The 21,280-nt window shown below is 42.3% G+C and overlaps 1 protein-coding gene and 1 long non-coding RNA gene across 3 annotated transcripts; one reads left to right on the top strand and one right to left on the bottom strand.

Annotated features, from left to right (window-relative positions):
- The first annotated feature begins 1,105 nt into the window (after window positions 1-1,105).
- lratd2b (LRAT domain containing 2b) lies at window positions 1,106-3,426 on the top strand. 2 transcript variants are annotated; one of them, XM_063486006.1, is made up of 2 exons: window positions 1,106-1,311; window positions 1,612-3,426. In XM_063486006.1, the coding sequence occupies exon 2, from the start codon at window positions 1,803-1,805 to the stop codon at window positions 2,625-2,627; it is 825 nt and encodes a 274-aa protein (XP_063342076.1). In that variant the 5' UTR covers window positions 1,106-1,311; window positions 1,612-1,802; the 3' UTR covers window positions 2,628-3,426. The 2 variants fall into 2 exon arrangements, with proteins under 2 accessions (XP_063342076.1, XP_063342077.1); XM_063486007.1 differs by lacking the exon at window positions 1,106-1,311 and adding an exon at window positions 1,364-1,493.
- A 12,100-nt stretch (window positions 3,427-15,526) lies between these two features.
- On the bottom strand, window positions 15,527-21,280 carry LOC134637862 (uncharacterized). Its single transcript, XR_010095191.1, has 3 exons — window positions 16,678-21,280; window positions 16,336-16,584; window positions 15,527-16,245 (listed from the first exon to the last, which is right to left on the bottom strand). It is a non-coding gene; the product is annotated as an uncharacterized LOC134637862 (long non-coding RNA).

The raw sequence follows: 21,280 nt of genomic DNA on the forward strand, positions 1-21,280 counted from the left end.
TTCTTGGCGCACGAGTGTTGGCCCGAGCAGCGCTTGAGCTGATTGGAAAGACAGGGCAGAGAACAACGGGCCTCCAATGAGACTCGCATTTTAAAATTCTCCTCTGACACAAGTTTCTTGTTTTCCTTCCCAAGTCCAGGAGTGGCCTGGTTCTGTGCGCTGTTGACACACAGGCTTGGCAAGAAAACAACATTCTCTAAGGTTACCCACATGACCCACCCACCACCTTCTCTAAAGTGAAACAATTTCTGTACAGCATTAGGCTGCTGAAGACTACTGGGACCAGAAGAAAAACCTAAACAATTGTGTGGCTCCCGTGTTTATGTAAATCCTCCCTGAATGGTGCTCCTTTATTAGGATTCCTGTGCTGTTACTTGGAAACTGGATCTTGGTGAAGTGAAGTGCATTTCACTTTTTCGACATCCAAGCCTCTCTGAGCTCAAAAAAAGATTGGCAGGTGAGATGTCAAAGTCCAGTGTTTTGTTTTTGTCCTCTGAGTAAACACATAAAAAAACCCCCATCCAATTCTATAAAATTCATTTGGCTGTGACTGCATAATGTTAGCTTTTGCTTTTCTACAATGACACAACCTGAATTTAAATAGAAACCTGTTAATAAAATATGAATGCGTCACCTTGGTTTTGCAGCATGTCTGAGTTAAACAAGTCAAAGTTGTCTGTAGGGATGAAAAACTGTCAGTTCCCATGAAGTTCCCACTAAATGGGAATTTTTGATGACACTTTTGTGTTATTTCCTGTTTTGTTACTTTTGTTGTGATTTAAAACTCCACTACAAAAAAAATCTAGCGCCATAACTTTTTCTTACCCTCAAGTATAATAATATATAATTCAATTTTAAGGACCTGCTAGTGGACATACACTTAAGACTTATTGCGTAATCCCCTCTCGTCATTCACATTGTTAACATAGTTATGGCCTTTATTATCGACATTTATCAAATTTCAGAGCTTTTGGGATCCCGGCGTCAGTTTAAAATATTAACGTCTCCATTTTTAATGTTCTGCTGATTTTGACTGAACACGCAAGGAGGCATAAAAGGCGTACTGTCGCTTTAAATGACAACACCTCCCAGCAGTCGTTGGATCCTGGGCGAGTTTCGCTGCAAAGAAGAAGAAGAAAAAAGAAAAAAGAAAAGAAACAGCCCACAGTGGTTCATGCTTCAGTCTGTACAGCAGAGCAAAGCACAGCGCAACAGCTTACCATACAGGAAGGAGAGCAGGTGCCAGCGCACTCTAAACTACTCATTATTTTACTGATGAGACAGCAGCTGCTGACTGAAGCTGACCTGCAGGTGAGTGTCTGCTGCCCCGCGAGCTTACATTAAAAAAAGAAGAAGAAAATCAGTAAGTGTAGAGTAGCTACAACTGAGACAGGCTGACGCGACAGGAGCAATGTAGGTGATAGGAAAAGTAAAAACTGCAGTAATAAGAATAGTTGTGTTGGGATTGTTACGTGGAAACTGTGAGCCAACAGGTGAGTCAGGTCACACCTGTTAGGACTAAGCGTCACAGTTTGACTTGAAGAAATGCCTTTAATAGCCTCTAAATTCAACCCCTTTTTAAACACATCCGTCTTGTGTGTTTCCACATAGATCGACGCAGTTGGTGTTCAATTGGAGAAAATCTGCTGGACATGGATTATTGGTGCCCTTCTTCGCCGCTTTGGATTTAGTTAGTCCCTGCGACCTTTGTGTTTTTACGTGTAGTTCCCGGGGACGCCAAGAACAGGTGGATCCTGTTTCTGTGTCAGGCTCAAACCGGCTTCCACTGACCGTTCACCTTTATGGGGAATCAGGTGGAGAAACTAACGCATCTAAATTACGCGGAGGTGCCAACGTCGGACCCAAATGGGTTCGACCCGGAAGACGACGGACCGCGGATTGGCGTGTCTTATATTTTTTCCAACGACGACGACGACGACCAGGACGACAATTTTGATCACTTTCCAGCGGACAAACACCAGGTAAACCATGAAGAGAAGCCCTTTGACCCCCGGGACGAGCTGGAGTGCGCGATCTATTATCGAGAGGAGTGCGTCTTCGAAAGAAAAACCGGAGCCGCGACTCACTCCGCGGAAAGTCTTCTGAACAAGTGCAGACCAGGAGACCTGCTGGAGTTCGTGGCCACTGGACAATATCCACACTGGGCTGTTTACGTGGGGGACTTTCAGGTGGTTCATTTGCACCGGGCTGAAATCAAGAACAACTTTCTCACCGACGTGAGCCAGGGCAAACAAGGCCGGATAGTGAACAGCCTCTACAGGTACCGCGCGCTCCCGCCAGAGGTGATTGTGCGCAACGCGCTGGACCACGTTGGGTCAAGAGACAGGGAGCTGTACTGGAGAAATTCTGAGTGTTTTGCAGCCTGGTGTCGCTTTGGCAAACGGGAATTTAAAATCGGAGGGGAGATCAGGATTGGGAAGCAGCCGTATAGGTTAAAACTGCTGTTTTCAGAGAAGAAAAGTCACGTCCTGGAATTTCAAAGCCTGGAAGACGTGATCATGGAAAAGAGGAGGAACGATCAGATTGGTAAAGGTGCCGTGATGCAAGAGCTGGCCAACCATTTGAATACAACACATGAAATCAAAGAGGAGAATTTTGTTAACTGACACTGGATGCTCTGGTCATCTGGAGAGGATTTGAGGTTCCACGGTGATGTTCCATGCTCCATTTAAGCGCTTAGCCCATGAGGTCACGTAAACGTGTACACTGTGCCAACAAATGTGCATATTCAGAGGGAGTTTATGGTGCATCATGAAAATATTTTTCACCCACTGTAAGAGGAATTTGTGACTTCCAACTAAAATGCTTTAACAATGATCAGCGGGGTTAAAGCGACATTTCCATACCTTAATTTGCATTGAAAACAAATAAAAATGAACACACCCCAGTGGCAGATATCCCTCCCTCCTTTTATAAGAAAATGAGATTTCACAGTCGCTACCCCAGGTTAAGCAACCTGTTATGGCGGATACAATTTGCATTGGAGCTTCACCTGCAGTCTAATCAGTCGGGAATGAAGTTAGAATTTAACTGCCCGTAATTATTTTTCTAATCCAGCAATGCTTTGCAGAGAGGAGCAAAAAACTGTCCTTTTAGTGCTGACTGACAAGAGTGCTCAAGCTGCTTGCTCCTGTACAACTCAGGTGTTGGAGACCAACCCACAGAGTGGAAGAGAGAGACGGCTACTCAACGTTATGGTGTTTCAAGCTGGTGGATTGCCTTCTGTTGCTTTATATCCAATCATCACACAGCTTTACCTTCTCTTGGACTACTTTGTGGACACTGTTGACAGCTATGACTGGGCACTTTTATTAATTCACCTGTTACAACAGTTTATTTTTTGAAGCAGAAAGATGTTTGTATGAAGGATTATGGAAATAAATATATATATTTGAAGAGTAAAGGGTTTTCTTTTTAGCGAACGGTTGGCCTTTAAATGTTTTCTGAGAGCGTTGGTACAGTGCTAATCGATAGTTTCAAACCACCAGCCTCAAGAGAGGCCGCTCTATATCCTGCATCCTGAACACCGGCCTTGTTTTTTGCACTGCGCTTGGCAATTGGAGAGCAGCTACACCCCAAACAATTCAATCCCAGCTCGCAGTTGGAAGAGCCACAGTCATACCTGTTCATCTGCTGCTTTTTGGTTTGTGGTTGCGTGCAGGAAAGTGCAGGCTACCCACACAGTTAAAGCTGCCAGTTTTGATCTAAATATTTTCCTCCAAGCAGCAGCTCCCTGAAACTTCTTAAACATCTGCTTTGTTAGGCTGTGTCAAGATGAGTTCCAACTGCGCTGGACATTTTTGCTTTGTTTACACCTCTGCTTACTGAAGATAAGACTTTTTTTTTTTTTTTCTTGAAGTTTACCCACAGGCTAAAAATGTTTCACATCCATATTTTTCTCTCCTTCCCTCTCCTTGAGCTACATCATTTATTAAACTTGGGGCAAAGGTGCAGTTAAATAAGGTACAGTTTTATTTCTATTGGGAAACAGTATTTAAAAATATAGAAAATAAACTGGGGGTGGGTGCATAAGTCTCTCGACTTATGCACCCACAACAATGGCTGAAACACTTTGCAGTGTGTTCACATACAGAGGCTGCAACGGAAATTACAACAGGCTGTGAGGTTGTTTGAAATGCCAGACATCTTGTTTTTTCCCTCCCCTGTCTGAGCTTCAGAGGAAACCAGTGATCACGGGTAGTCAGTAGATGAGTTACTTTTTCCTCTGGTGATATTTGCGTGACGATACTGCTGTAGTCATTTTCGTGCAGGTAAAGGTCCCACTGGACTCAAAGCTGGATAATCATCAGCACCCGTACTGAGTGGGAAAGCTGCCGAACACATTAGCATTTCCTCAATTCTCTGTGGTCTGCCACGGTGATGAAATACGAATCGTGTATGTTTATGTGTTGCATATTTATGATAATCAGTCATATTTTTCTTTTAGCACCTACAAACACACACACACAGTGTTAAAGCAGCCGCCAGTGGAGTTGTGTAATTGGGATTATTAACTCACATTTTTCATCATATGTGACAAAGCTAAAATTGAATTACACGTACTTCATATATTACGTTCAGTTTGATTTACTGGTCTCTACATAAACTGTATCATGCGCTATTAAAGTAGTGTATGTAATGAAAACCACACAGCTAAGAAAAAGCTAGTTGTGAGTTGAGTTGTGTACTCTGCAGCTGGTGCGAATTTGATGCTGCCCTGTGGGGTTTTCTTGCAAAATGCAATCGATTTGAAAATGTCTGAAAAGTTTTACTAGCTCTTGGTCTTCTTCAGTGCCTTGGTTGACACGCTGCAATGCTACATCACGCATTACTTTACTGTCAGCTGCTAATATGCAAGATAATGTCAAACTGACTGCGTGATGCAAGCAAAACAGTCACCTTTTGTAGTGTTACAGGTCCAGAAGTTCACACAGTGCTTATAATTAAGCTCATCTTCAGGTTAATGAGAACCAAACTGAGTCGAGTGTCCTAGTAAAACTGAAAACTGATCAAATTCAAAAGACTCTGGAAAAGAGCCATCAGTGTGATATGCAGCCATACTAGAGGAGGTGTGATCACTTTCAAAGATTTCTTTCATTTTTTGTGTTTTATAAATATCTTTTTTTTTCTTTTTTTTTTTTAAATCTGTAAAATCAGTGCAAGATTTTTGATTTGACATGTTGACTCATTCGTGTTGCATTTTGGCCGATGAGTCCGTCGTGTTTCCTTTGCAGGGTTGGAGGAAAGCCCACATCCTTCTGGCAAACCTGGCAAGGTTGCAGAAGCTGGGGACAAGCCAGAGCTCCAATCAAACCCACCCTGTGTTTACAAAATGTTGTTATCTACAGGAAAAAAAAACAACTTCTTCCCACACGCAAATATGTCTGAGCTTTAAAAGAGAGTGCTTATGAGGAGATCAGATCATATCTGACAAGCCTACAGGAAGTGGGAGTGTATTTTAGATGTGGCCTCGAGCAACGGCGAGATTGTTATCCATGTGGGACAAACACTGTGTAGTGTAAATATGGATTCTTTGAGGACATTTGACAATTTCAGGTTATGCTCTGAACTATTTAGAGTTTGAATCTTACCTCAGGGGGTTTTATTAGATTGCCAGCAACTCTTACATGGAAAGGCTTGCCAGAAGTTAGGATTCTTCTTAACCATTAAAGAATGGGATTGAGAGTGGCTGCTGGGGTAAAGAGTGTGCTTCTAAGATATGATAGTGAAACAGATTATTAAGATTACTCCAGCTTTTGATTAGCAGTGCCATACTGGGCATCTCATTTCAATAATGACATGCACAAGAGCCATTTTAACGGCTTACTGTAAGAGTATGAATGTATTTCCTTGCCTGTAAAATCATCTATCTGCCATAGACAGGAACAGAGTGCTGTGGGGTTTTGTTTGTCAGGCCACTCTCTCTGCCCACTCACCTGAATCATGTTTATGAGAGGCATTTCCATGTGAATTAGAGAGTATAATGAAACTCCAAAAGCCCTTGTAACTCTAAAATTAACTACACTGCATTCATTACTAATCATCGATCCACAGAGCTGCAACTTACACAGCTTTGTTTTCCCCCTTTCCTGCGATGAACTTTACTTAGACTTAGCACTACCCACTTGTGCTGGGTTAATTATTCATATGGGACTCCCACCAGTTTGACATGGACTGCGCTGTGTTTACCGTCGGGCTCAGACTGGCGCTGTGCTGTAATTCTTTCTCGTCCCGATGTGGGAATTGTTTTTTCAGCCACACAATGGCCATTTCCTCCCACTTCCATGGTGTTTTCTTTTTCTTAAAAAAAAAAAATCAAAGAAGCAATCTGGTAGCCCAGTTTTACTGTGTTTTTGCTTTGACTGCTTCTTTCCAACTGCAGAACAATTGAATGCAGGTTGTGTGCTACCACACGTGCAGACGATCTGGCAACTGACGTCCCGCTTCCTTCCTTTTGTGGTTTCTTTCGCTTTCTCATGATAGACATGGTTTTGTAGGACTGAGCAGCAGGATATGAAGGTAACCCCCTCCCCCCCAGCAGTAAAAGCCAGAGCTGGGGAACTGCTGTGCTAAAAAAAGATAAATTGATCAGTTCCAAGAAGTTATAGTGATTTACAGGAAATAACATGGAAACAACACAAAGCAGCAAGTAAGAGCAGCAAAGTCAGACTTGCAATCACATGTAAAGATATCTTTGTGAGACACAACAATGTCTTTGATTTGATCCGACTAGAAGTAGATTACAAATTCTTGGACAGCAGGAGCTGATGAGAAGCTCCCGAGAATGGAATCAAGGCCCTATTCTCGTTCGAGGCGCCGTGTCCGCTCAGCTGGGGCTGTCTGGTTTACATAAGCAGAGGCGGACAACAGGAAAGGGCTCGAGGAAACTTTCAATAAAACTGACCTCATTCTGTGGTTGGTGATGAGGGATGAATAAAAGCCGGGGATAGGGGCCTTGAGTTATGACCTGAGAGTAAAGGAACAGAAATCTCGCTGGTTATTAAACTCTCATACTTGAACTTGAGATGTGACTGAGAGTTGTTGCCTTCAAGCACTCTGGCCTGTTTGTCACTTCAATTATTCATGGCAGGCTGATTCAATAGCTATCAACATTCATCTTACTCTGAGTCATCACAAGATTTCCTGCCCGCATCTTTAGCTTCACCGACTTTATACCGAGCGGGTAAGCAGATGTTAAAGGTCATTTTTAAAGGCTTTTTTCAAAAATCTTGGTGTTACATAAATTGAGATACTGCTCATGTTTTCTCTTCAGACATGAAGCTCAAATATTTACAAAGGAGCTGCACGGTTTGGGAAAAGCGTCTTTTTTGTGTGGGGTGTTTCTTCACCTGGCAGTAAGAGGCATAATCCCACAGGAGTCTCTTTTTCATCAATGAACAACGCAGGCTTGTGGGGGACCAAATAAACACTTAGCAGAGTTTCTCCTGTTCTGTGATTTTAAGGAAACTGATTCTCCTTTCTTGCCTGCATCGTCCTTATTAACTTATCTTCTGCTAGCATATATATTTGCATAGTTTTAGTTCAATTATGCCTCTCACTCAGACATCTCCACATCTGCTTTTTTGTGCAAACTGTGCCTCATTCTGCTCTATGGATTGCCAACTTTAGAGGTGTTTCAGAAAGAAGAAGCAGGAGAGCAAATATTGGTAAAATCAGAATAGAGTCACAATCACTATCAGCTGCAGGTTGGAGAAAAAAGTTAACATTTAAGGAGATCGTATACCTATTCAGTTTCTTGCCAAATATTCTGTCTATACCTTGAATTGAATTGGAAACCCGAAGCCTGGTTTAGTTTATATTAGCTGTAATTGAGAAACTGCCTGCATGGCTCTGTTCAACAGTAATAAAATTCACTTACAATGGTTACTAAAGCTCACTAACATGTTACGTTTCATTTGTTTAACTACTACAAATAACAACTAAATACAGGATCACAATTACTGGTTTTACAGGGAGTAATGTGCAGGACTATTTCTTGGTTGGGTGCAATGACTTCCTGAAGTTTCTGCTGAATGCAAACCATTGATGACAAGACTATCTATGCTGAATATGAAGTTTTAGCCAGCAGGGAATTAGCTCAGCACAAATACTGCAAGCAGGTGTTCAGTCACCTTGAGACAAAGCTAGTTTGTTCCCTATGTGTTCATTTTTCATCCTTAGAACTTCCAGTCATGGTAAAAAGAAAACACACCCGCTGTCAGTTCTGAGGTTTTATTTGTCAGGACATAATAATGTCCAGTCTTTTCTAGGCCTTAAAATGATTTAAATACAACCTCACATGAACTGCAAAACAAGATATATTAAACAGTGTTATTATTTATTTAGTGAAAAACTAAGCCAAAATGCAGAAGCAATGTGTGAAACACTAAGTACAGCCTTAGTGCTTATATAGGAATTAAGAGGGTAAGTAGAATAGAGGTGGTACTAATCAAATTAACTTCATTTGTTGATCCTCAGCAAGTGGGAGCGCCTCTATAGAAGCAGAGGATTGGCAGTTTGCTGATCAGGAGCATTCACGTGTGTGTTAAGGAGGAAGCATATGATCTTAGGGAAGTAATTGTGGCTATCCAACATGGCAGCACAGCTTAGGTTTGCAAAGTTGCATCTAAACAAACCACAAGACTTCTGGAATAGAGTCCTTTGAACAGACAAGACAAAAGTGGAAATGCTTGACCCTAATGCACAGCACCATGTTTGGCAAAAGTCAGACACAGCATATCCTCAATACTGCATACAAACTAGGGATGATGATTTTACAGCCAGGGGACCTGATGGTCACTGAGCCGACCATAAACTGTTTTGTACACAAAAATGTTAGAGAGTGAAATGTGAGGCTTACATTAGGTTATACAGCAGCAAATCTACAACAGAAAAAGAAAAGATTCAAAATGAGAATACTTTATGAATCCCTAAGAAAATGATTTGGTTACAGTTGCTCCAAGACAATAAGAACACTAACAGACTGAACTAAATTAAATAATACAATATATTACAAAGTTACAAAATATAAGAAATAGCTCTAATTTATGCAAATAGCTTTATTATAAATATCCAGAATATTACAGAAATTAAAATTATATAATTGACATTTTACTCTAAACTGTAAACTGTGAAACTTTGTTATTTTTACTGGTGAGGATGTGGAAAAGGGCGTAACTACTGCAGTGTGTACTGTGCGTTATATGGAGGATTTTTAATGGGAGATATCCACAGGCAGGAATGATTTCCTGTGTCGTTCAGTGGTGCATTTGGGTAATCTCAGTCTCTCACTGAACGTGCTCCTGTGACTGGCCAGCACATCATGGAGTGGGTTGGTGGTATTGTCCAGCATTTTCCTTATCTTGGACAACATCCGCCTTTGCGACACCACCTTAAGGGAGTCCAGCTCCATCTCTACAACATTACTGGCCTTGCGGATCAGTTTATTGAATCTGTTGGCATCTGCAATCCTCAACCTGCTGCCCCAGCATGCAACAGCACAGAGGGTGGCACTGGTCATAACAGACTCATAGAAAATCCTGAGCATTGTCCGACAGACGTTTAAAGACCTCAGCAGCCTCAGAAAATAGAGACGACTCTGGCCCTTCCTGTAGACTGCAGTGGTGTTTTTAACCCAGTCCAGTTTATTATCTATGTGTAATCCTGTATTCAAGGTGCTGCAATGGCCCAGTCAAAGTCAAGACCTCAACCTGATTGAAATGCTGTGGTGGGACCTTAAGAGAGCTGTGCATAAATCAAACCCTGCAAACCTCAGTGAACTGAAGCAGCATTGTAAAGAAGAGTGGGGATTTTAGAAAGACATGATGGTGTGTACCTGCTTTAATGGGTGATAAAACATTGTGACTCAAAACTTGTTCATTATGTTTGTGTCCTATAATCCAAATTAACTTAATATTATTTAAAATCTTCATTCCAACGTGTTTATTTTAGAATGTTCATCAGAGACTAGAACTCAGCATGTTGAGATAACAATGAAGTCACGGACAGAGAGACAGGAGTGCAAAAAAACAGAAACTTCTTACTAGGAAAATCATGTAGTAAACAGAAATGAAAGACTCTATAATATCAGAAAGAATTAAACTCACTATTAGAATAGCAAAGAAATCAAAGCATGAATCCAAAATTCAGCAGATTCAAAAAAAAAAAAAAGAAAAGAAAAAAAACTCAAAACTTCAAACACTTGGAAAAACAATAAAACCTCAACAGAACCCAAACTCAGATACATTCACAAAGAATCCAAAGCAACAAAACTTCAAGACCACGACAGCATGACTTGCAGGCATGATGCCGACGTTCAGGCTGTGACAGCAGATGCTGAAGGGGAAGAGGGTCTGCACATTGTTAGAAAAGGTTATACGCCAAGCGACATTTACTGTGTGTGCTTGTATGTGTGTTTGTGTGTGTGTGTGTGTGTAATTTAAGCAAACGTAACCTTTGCTTTCTGCACATGCACCGTGCATGCGTGTGTGAATAGTTAATAAACTTGTTGATATTTAACCCGCCCTCCGGGTTGATGCTCATCCATATTAAACTAATTAAATCATTTCTATTTACACAACAGAGCCTGATTTGCATTTCCACTCTCAGGTTGTCGTGACAAAACCTCGTCGTGTCTGCCCACCGATGGAAGGAGCTACGATTTCCTCTTCTCTTTCCAGCTGATAAGCATCCCATCATCCTTTGTGGGTGTCTGCTATGAAAGCAGATGTGCTCAGTGGCAACCTGGACATCCTGCTGGCTTAATCAAAGATATGGAAATGGAAGTATTAGTGTCAGAGTGTGAAAGACTGCGAGAGCATCGCTACGTGCGTGTGCTTCTGCATACCTGTGAATTCATTGCATGTGTGCGTGTGTGTTTGCGTGACAGTGAGCTGGTGGGTGGCGGAGAAGCAGAGGTCTGGCCCTGCAGGCTAGATCTTGGCTGCTGATAACGAGGCACTGTTGGAGGTAATAGAAGGCAAAGCCAATTTAGACGCACTCAGCGGCCGTCTCATATCACCGCATTGACCAGACTGAGGGAGAACTCAAAGATGAGTTGTTTGTGCATCAGTATTTCACTGCTTGGGACTGCAGTCTAGACATAGGTTGTTGAAAAAAGAAACACAAGAGGCAACAGGTCTGGAACTAAATCATTTCATGCTTTTGGAGGGGGTTGTTTTGTGCTGCTACCCTGTCTGCTGAGCAAATAAAATCCACAGATCTCCTATTGACATATTTATAGATTCTACACACATTTATTGGCACAAAACTGAACTAAGTCTGTGTTCTGTGCGTTGTTTTAACCGGATCAGTGCAGAGCTGCACTTTGCTTCTTGTAAATTTGTCACAGCAACACATCTTAGCAGGATAATTGCAGTATCCCAGAGATGGATCGGCCTCCCATGTGTACTGCAGTTTTATTGCCTTATAATTATAATACTAATTACAAAGATGTATTACAACCCCCCATGTGAACAGATATATGTGTGTAAACACACACACATATACACATACACACATCAATCAGAAATACTGTAGCCGATGATTAAAATCTCAATGTGAAAATGGAAGGCAGTAATGACTACACCACTGCCTTCCCAAGCCTGAGTGTTTGCTCTGAAGCAACGCTAATGCCTCCCTTTAAAGGTCTGACTTTGAGATTTATTGTCAACAAAACTCCTGATTCCAGTTTTAACAAAGTGTGTCAACAACAAAGAAGCAATTAAGCTGTATTCGAATTTCCACAGCTTGTTATTACGAATCAAAACTTAGAAAAAAAAGATCACCTACGCTACCATCATTGCGATTGCACGACAATTTATTTTATTGCTATGTTGCAATGTTTTCACCTATGAGAGTTTCTTCTTGTAAATGAAGTTGTGCCTCGGTCCTTTTCTCCTGCGCACCTGTCACTGCAAACGCTAGTTCAGTGGCGACAACAGCGGAAAGGGACAGTAATTGTAACAAGGCTCTTCTGTGTAGCATCAATCAGAGTACAAGAAGTGCAGTAAATTGATACAACTTCACACTCGGAGCGTTAGGTTCTCTGTTCCAGGGGCATATTACAACTGATTATACACTGTTTGTTCATTCAGAGCCAAGACAAAGCGGGGGCACACCCACACAACCTTCCTGGATCTCAGAGGATCTCTTAGGACAATGGTAGAAGGCTGTACACAAGGACGAGGTTTGTCGCCTCACGCACAGGCAAGCAGGGGAGAGTGGGTTATGGTTTGAGCCCAGTGGGAGGCAGGAATTCATTTCAAAAACAAGTCGAATGTGAATCATCTGGGCATACAGAGCTGGCTGAAGAGTCATCGATGCTGTCAGGAAGGAAACAAGCTATTGCTTTTTCATCGTCAAATGTGTACAAATTGATGACCTCAGACTGACACACACACACACTGAGGCAGGCAAAGACATCTACATCATGGACTTGCATTTTCTCTCCAAAGACACTTATCCTGTGTCCACAAATGGAGGTAAACCTAATGGAGAGATTTAGGACTCTGTGGATGAAAATATGCTCTCTTTAAACTCTGACTGAAGTTCATCAAAGTGCATTCTGCCCCTTCAGCGAATCCAGTTGTGCCTTGATCCTTGGTAGAGACCCACTGATAAGTAGTTAACTCTTTCATGATAAAGACTCCATTAGTGCTGCACACGGAGCTCCGAGGAGGAGGTGGTGGTGGTGGTGGTGGTGGGGACGATAACTCCATGTTCCTAAACAACAGGCTGACTTATCTCCCACTGCCTTCCTGTCCAAGATATCCTGTTTTTCCTCAGAGGCAATGTCATTATCATGGAAAAGGCCTAGCACGTGGACATTTTTAAGTTCACAGATTGTGCTGATATTCTACCGACTTTTCTCTTCTGCATGGCATTTTCCAAGATCATATTAGCTTAATGGGTTTGTCTCATGTTCGGCGTTGCTGTGAGCTGCTAGTACAAAGGTTATCTGGGTGTCAAATCCCTGCAGCGGTTGTGCAGACACGCTCGTGGAGCTGTACCTATCTGAAGGCACGGTCTGTTTATACGAGAAAAGCGATTCAGTGATTTCCTTTTTATAAAACAACATGCAGCTTCGTGGCTCCTCAAATCACCCCATACCCAGCACCTGAATGCAGAATTCGATACCTACAGTTCACCCACATGCACACAATGATGAATACGATCTCGTTTTCTTCCACCGTGTCCGCACAGAGGCGTGCAAATATTCAAATCTATGTTTGGCATTTTCAGATGAATTATTCAGGCCTAACATCAGAGGGTTGCATGAATTGAACATACAATACCCTGTCAGAGGCTGGCCATCTCTAACTGGTGCACTCTGTGTTCGGTTGAATGATGAACACAAGAGCAGTTTGCCTCTCCGGCCCTCCTCTCATTGACTTTTAATGCAAGCGTGTGGAACGTCTGATCATTAAAAATCTGAGCGGCAACGTGGAGGCTGAATAAAATCAAAAAGACAACACCCCCAAGCGCCTCTGTCTTTCTTTCTCTTAGTCTCTCTCACTGTCCATTCATTAATGATATCTATAGCCCTTTAAGCCCTTCATGAGTGTTGGTGGAGTGTCTGGAAGCTCTCTAATCCCCACGTTGCTCTTTATTCTGCCCATGACGCTCATCCCCTCTGTGTCAGATCCCGAAGCCCCCGCTAATCCCCTGGTGGCATTGCGCACGGGGCCCCAGCTGTCGGATCCCATGCTGCGCTGCTTCTTGCCCGGCTAATTTGTGGCCCTGCTTGGGATGCTATTGATGTCACCCGGGCCCGTCTAGTCCAATAACTTTTTTCCCCTCACTCCTGTGCTCTTTCCCACTACCTCGTTTCTTTCTTGCTCTCCCACTTTGCCCACCCCTCTCTTGCTCTCTCTTTCTCTCCCCTGGCTGATGATGAAACTCCCAGCTGGCTCCAAGCTCAGGCTTTTGTTCCCTCTGTTGTATTAAGAGTCGATGTCCTTTCCTCCGTGCCTGCACATTACAAATCTGCCAGAGCCCTTCCTCCCCTTCCACCAAACAGCTGAACGGACGTGCACTGGAGGTGGCTGAGATAAATACAGCACAGAGGGCAATTCGAACTAAGCAGCTGAGAGAACACAGACTAAGCATTTAAATGATGGCACATTAAGAATCCGAGGAATTCTTAATGTGGCCTAAATTCTAAGAAGTTCAATTAAGAGCGCTTAACAATGCATCAGTATTCCGGGTTGCTGTCTTTTTTTTAATGAGAGGAAGGAGGCGGGAAGAAGCACAGAGGAAAGGGAAGGGTGGAGGGTGAGGGTGTGTGTAATGATTAGAGCTGTTTTCTTTCATTATAAGCTCCTCTGCAGCTCAGTGGAGCTCAGTGGGCTGCACAGAGATTTTGGACAGCTCGGTGTCGCCCACCCAGGCTGCCACCCAGGCTGCCACCCGCCTGGCACGAAACAGTGTAGACACAGAAACACCAGCACAGGTGAACACAGAGAACCAAGATTGCAATATGCTGAAATGTTGTTGCTTCTTGAATACAAAGTTTGTGATTTTTGAAAAAAACAAAACAATCAATGTTAAAAATGTGACCTCTTAGAAAAATAAAATAAAATAAAATACTCATGGATTACTCTGCCAAAATATGGCAACTGACATTAAAAATTCTGTGCAAATAAAATGCATTTTACATAATTTTATATTTTGCATAGTCTTACAAAAACAGACACAAGCTGGAGTTGTACTTTGTATACTTTTCTGTAACAAGTAGGATGTAGTTTCTTTTGTGTGTACTTTCTTAGCTGAGGTTTTTAAAAAAAACCTAATCAAGGACGTTGCTCCATTATTTCCCAAGGATCTGCATCTTTTTATTTTTTTATATGGCACAGACTGTACAAGATGGACGTACAAGATGAGTGCTTACTCAAAATATTTGCTCCCTTTTTTAAATAAAAAATTGATATAAAATCATGAAAAACTATGGAGAAATTACAATTAATGAGTACACATTATCATTATACCATCTATCCATTTCTTCCACTTTTCCACTCCAGAGTTATGGGGATGCTATATTACACCTTGGACATGTTGCCAGTCTATCACAGGGTTAACACAGACAACCATTCATACTCAAATCCACCCATACAGCCAAATTAGAGTCAACTGAGCCTAACACCCATGTCTTTGGACTGTGGGAGGAGAGTACCAATCAGTGCAAACCACCTCACCATCATGGTGCAAGTAACTTATGACACAGAGTAAATCCAGCATCAAACAGATATACAAATTGAACCCCAAGTTGCCACTCTGATGTGTGAGAGTATGAATATATAAATGTTATTTTAAAAGCACTTAAGAATAGAAAAGGTGCTTAAGTGAATATGTGGGTGAATGAGGCTTATAGTAGGAAAATTCTTTGAGAACTTCAAACTGTAATCAAGTGATCATTTAAAACAAACTTTAAAAAGGGTTATGTATGATGATTATATATATATTTTTAAATAGTTTCTTATTTTTCATACTCCCAGTCGTCTATACACAACCTGCTTCTATCTTAGCTTGATTATAGGCTTAATACACTATACAAAATATTCAGTTAAAGGCAAAATCCTGAGAGTGTTTTTCTTTGTTTTTTTATTCAAGTCAAATAAAAACTTTCCCCATTTGCATGCAGTGCCTTACACACAGAGACAGAGCCAGTGTCAGCTTTCTGTGGTTCGACACAAAGTAAAAATAAATGAATAAATTCAGGCTACATGTTGCAGGCTGACTTTGTATAGCATCTCTGTCTGTGACATTAGTCTTGTGTAAACTCAGTGGCACTGTGGTCTTTTTCAAAGTCTAAGCGAAGTAGTTATGGATCAGAAGAAACAAGCTGTATTCTTAGCACCAATTCTAGCTGACAAACAACACTCCAACTGATTGTTGGAGGTGGTGGCTGTAGCTGTGGAGACGGGTGGTTCTTGGTTTAACCCCCTGGCTCCTTTTTTTCCTTTACGATAGTGAAAATGTCACGTGGGGCCAAAGGCCTGTATATAACTGGACTCAAGTGCAAGACCGACGTGCAGAGGTGGTACAGTTAACTTAACACAAACTTTAACACAAAACATGTGGGAAGCGTAACCTGGAAATCTGGCGTGGCACTGACACACAATATTTGGCATGGTAGGGATTCTAGCGTGGTAGCCTAAGGGAGGTAACTCAAGGGGAGACTGGTGGCGTGGCGGTCGCGAGGTCCCACTGAGGAAAGAGGAAGAGCTAGAGGAAGAGGAAGAGGAAGAGGGGGTTAGTGGTTACAGGGGCTGGTCCAGAGATAACAGGAATTTGAGATTGTTTGGAGTGACTTACTTTTGCAGGTGGAGTCTTAGGCTTGGAGGGGGAGGCAGAGGTTCGAGTGGCAGGCTGATAGCATTAACGACAGGCTGACCTGAATTTCAGGAGTCCTGGTAAGTTGCGGTGTCAGGAGGGCAAGCAGGTGAGTGTGGTGGGTGTTTTCTTCCTGGAGCATAGCGTGAATCTGGTGAGGTTTGTGACCAGTATCCAAAAGGTGAGTTCTGTTGCGTGGCGGTGCTGTGTGCCTCCGTTGAGTCAACGGAGCTAGAGGATATAGAAAGCAAGGTAAGTAAAATAAGGACATTGATCTTGAGCAACAAGAGTGAGCCTGTTACCAACATAAGTGAGTTGACGGACCAGCGGCGAAGGGACGGTGATGCTGGTCATAAATACCCCTCTGCTGATTGCCACAGATAACTTCCAGGTGAGCTGCCCTGGTGAGAGAATAGCAGCTTTGCCCAGAGGTGGATACTGGAGAAAAGGCACATCCAGACCATGACAGAAAGCAGTCTATGAATAATTAAAAGTGTCAACAGGTAAGTTTGGTTTGGCTTGTAAAGCTATTTAAATGGTTAAAAGCAGTCAGTTTGCCTCTAGGCTTTGTTCACAAGTTATACAACAGTTATTCTTTAACACAACCAATACGACCAGCCTTTCTGGAAGGTTTAGCAGCTTATTCAGTCTAGCCCTAGGTTTTAAAGGAGTCTTATAGGGTAGGGGACTTGAATAGTCCTACTTTCATTTCCTTTGCAAGAAAAAGGTTGGAGCATAGCTGTGAATTGTACAGAGTTGGAAAAGAATAAGAAACTAAGGAAACATAGCCAGGAGTGAGAGATGAATAGTGTCCACTGTCGAACGAGGGGCAGAGGAAAGAATAGTCCAGCAGAAAGAGAGGCAGATTAGAGAGGCTGAAAAGACGACTAAAGAGGGAGAAGAAGACCAAATAAATGATGGCAGTGAAAAATTGGAAATCAGAGCCCCCAGCTAAGACACCGGGAGACAGGAAGTAGGAAGTAGCTGATCTCATTCCTGACTTCTCTTTGAGAGGCCTCATCGATGTGACACGCATTACCATCGCGGCTCTCGTCTCGGGCCTCATCGTCACTTCCCGTCACTGTTGCCTCTCTGCAGCCGGCGATGATCACAGCCTCTCCTTAACACGCAGAGCCAACGCACCACGCCGCTCTCCCTCCCTGTCATCTCCTTCTCCGGACCCACTGTCACGAAGATAAATAAGAACTAAGAAGTCAGTGAGAATTTTCCAACAGTCACTCTCTCCAAGCGGATTTTTCTGCACTGTTTCTTCTCTCCGCTGTGAAGCTGCAGGATTATCTCGGGGGCTGTCGGGCTATTCGAGGTCAGGACGAGTATTTAAAGGTCTGCTACACAGTGATGGAACAGCGCGGAAGAAAAAGTATTCACAGAGTGACACAAATTAAATCTGTGTGAGTCGAGTTTGCAAAGAGTGCGAACCCCCGATACAGGTGTCAGCTCCCATTCTGCTGAGGAGGCCGAAGTCGCCATGGAAGCTGAACTCATCAGGTTCATTTCAAAGTAACATCAGGTGCATTTGCAACCCTGGAATGGTTAAACTAAATTACACGTCTACAGAGAAGATGCCCTATAGGGTTTCTTTAATTTGTGTGTTCTGTGGGTTGTACAGGCAAACCATTTAAAAACTCCAAATGTTCACTCTCTCTTCTTGTAATTCTTCCGCGCACATAGATAAAAAACACTTAATGGTGCTCATCTGCTAACCCAGCTCCACAGAACAGCAAATCACCAAATTATACCTCCCCTTCATATTAAACTGCAAGACTATAATTCAGTCCTTGTAGTGTGACAGACTTTTTTGTTTCCTTTTCTGCCACTTTTCTTTTTTTGCCTTTTTTTTGGGAGAGAAATGTACTCTAACCACCCACGAGTGGAAAATGGAACATACTCGGTGTTTGTTGACGAGAGTTCATAATTTCTATCAAGCACCGTGCATCTGTTTTTGTTTGAGAACCAAAAAGCAGACATCCTCACGGTCGCAGCCGGAGAGGATTCAGACAGACAAACGGATGCTTGAAACAGACACAGACTATGAGGAGAGGCTGCCACAGAGATGGGATGAGAGAAAATGACGGGGAGAAAAATTGACACAGGAAAGTGGAAACCCAGTAGGAAACGAACACTTTCATTTTCTATTGTCGCGGGAGAAGGCTGGCACCATTGCCAAAGTGACCAAATTGACTACACTGTCATTTTCTTTCAAATCAAACCTATATTTAAAAAGAGGCAGGCATGTGTCATTACAATACATCTTTATGTCTGCACCTCTGATTACGGGACCGTCAGAGATGTGCCCTTGGATATACTCAGACTTCACGAGTGTTAGTGTAAGTGACTTCCCCATATGTTGTCTTGATTTCCCTGCTACATTTACCAAATTCATATACTTTCATTTAAGAAGATCCACACCCAGAGAGGCAAGAGTATTGCTGGCTAATGCGGAATATAGCTTTCTGGCAGAAAAATCATACAGGCGAAGAAATCTTTCTGAATATCGAGCATCTATTTGTTAGTTTTTGTCACAAAAACACATCTGAATATCTGCTTTGTGCTTTTGTTCCACTTGCTATTGACTCTTGAATAAAGGTATCATGTGCACCGGAGTTCACACAAAGTTTGCAGGAGAGATTATGGAAGAGCTTGAAAGCTTTAGCGCACAAGGTTATGAGCTAATACCTCAACAACAGGGAGCCAGATGAGCGTTGTTGATGCCATGTAGGAAAAGGACAATGTGCAGTATTTTTGATTCCTGCAGCACATGATTGTGCTGTCACAGCGTGGGCAAAGTACTGGATGTGCACATGCACACACACACTCGCAACTTTTCACATTCCAACATGGTGACATCTTCCTCCAAGGTGTTAATCCCTAGATCACTTTGTCTGCCTTCTAAACAGCTAATGTGTGACCTGTAAGGTTGTGAATTTAGGTTGCATCAGCCTATTAAAAAAAATAAAACAAAATAAATAATATATGTCCTTAAAAAAATATTTGAGCAAAAATAATTCATGCACTTAGCTTGTAACCACTTTACCAAAATCTGTTTTTCTGTTAAAGAACTAGCAGCTCTGGAACTGCTTTCATTTATTTATGTGAGACTGAGATCTTTCACACGCGAGTACTAATAACACACACAGACGTTGCACCACTCTGGAGGAAAAAAAACAACAACCCTGGGGGCAGGTTTACTGCTGGGATTTCTATGCTAGTCTTCAATAGGGTGCAAAGGGTGATTTGCATTGCCCCCTCCAGGTACTTTCATCCTGAACTGGCATCACTGAGCACGTGCTGGAACTGTGGCCAGTGCAGTTGCCTGGACAACTGATCGCTGGATTACAGGTTGTGAGAAAGAAAAGAGAGAGAGTGAAGACTCTGAGGGCAAGAGTCGGTAAGTGTCTGGATCAGTGGTCTTCAGTCTTGATCTTCCGGTTTCTTTTTTTTCCGTTTTGGGCTTCAGATGCAGGATTGTTTTAGACTTGGGAAACAGTTTTATTGGCTGGATTGAATTCATTTATTTGTTCAGTAATAGAAGCTTTCCTCCATTGGCTTTTAATTTTAAATCCTTCTCCTCACTTACAAAATGACCAAACTCTAGAAGATCTGGAAGTGTTTTGTAGTACTGTATTATCCGAAAGTAGCACCGCTCTCTCAGAGTGCAGACTCTGAGAGCTCTGAGAGTTTCTAAGAGTACGATTCTTACTCTTCTGTCAAACCAGCTCCCAGGATTGGTTTCAGGGGGCAGACACTCTATTCTGCGTTTTATCTCTGTCTTCAATCTTTTGGATAAAACTGCATCAGGGTACCCTGCGCTATTCTTTAGTTATGGTGCTGTATGACTGGGGTGCTGGAGACCTCTCGTAATGATTGTTGTCTCTGTTGTCTCTCCCTGTACTGTTCTGTAGGTACCTCTAGCTCATGACCTGCACGTTCCCGATCACTGGATACTTCCACCATCAACAGTCTCAGAGTTCATGTTAAACTGTATGTTCTCTGTTTCCTCTCCATGCCGGTCCTTCCTCTCCTCTTTTCTCTCTTTCCAACTGGCTGTGGCAGATGGCCGCCCTCGCTGAGGCCGCTCCTGCTGAAGGTTTTTCTCTGTTAAAGGGCATGTTTTTTCATCCCTATTCTTTCCAAGTGCTTTCTCAAAAGGACTGGCTGGAATTCTCTATTACTGTGTTTATCATACAACATAATGTGTATAAAGATGACAGTTTGCGTGCATTAGATGGAAATGGGATGTCATTTTTGCTTCATCCAGTCTTAAAAATCAATTACTAAACATTTGATCATATGATAAAGAAAAATCTTAAGGTGTTTTTGGGTGAACACATGTTGCAGTAGGCCTGCTTATCCAATTCTGAAGTTCTAATCTCACATAGAGTTTCATTTTTGCCTTCCTTACGTCATTGCTACAGATAAGGATACACAGTGTCTCTGCACTATCAGGAAGCAGCTAGACTGTCCTTGAGCCTCTGATAGAAGCCAAACACCCAGACAGTCAGGTCATCATACACACCTAAAGGGTCCATTTTCAGGGGTACCACAATAGTGAGATAAAGGAGTAAACTCCAAAAAGTCCATTACAGTTTAATCTATACTGCACAGCATGTAAAACATGTTCCATTAATTTAGTTTTTTATAGATATAGTGATAGTTTGGGCTGTTTTTACTATCAAGATTCTTTTTGACAAAGTTTTATGAAAAATAGACTCGCTTACACCGGACCTGTGTCCTTGAATCAACACTTGAATAAAGTTTAATGATAACTGGTCACAACCCAGGTTCTGTTTTATTTTTTCTTAGCTGCTCTTTGGCTGCAGGTGTACCAAAATGAAATCACAGTTTGGAGTTTGGCTGGATTCCAGGACGTGGCCACCCAAGTGAATATAAACCTGTTTGGGATTCA

The sequence above is a fragment of the Pelmatolapia mariae genome, linkage group LG10_11, assembly GCF_036321145.2.
Source record: "Pelmatolapia mariae isolate MD_Pm_ZW linkage group LG10_11, Pm_UMD_F_2, whole genome shotgun sequence".
NCBI lineage: Eukaryota > Metazoa > Chordata > Actinopteri > Cichliformes > Cichlidae > Pelmatolapia > Pelmatolapia mariae.

What these genes read in the sequence shown, in the direction of transcription:
- lratd2b (XM_063486006.1), top strand. Translation starts at nt 1,803, where the DNA reads ATGGGGAATCAGGTGGAGAAACTAACGCATCTAAATTACGCGGAGGTG.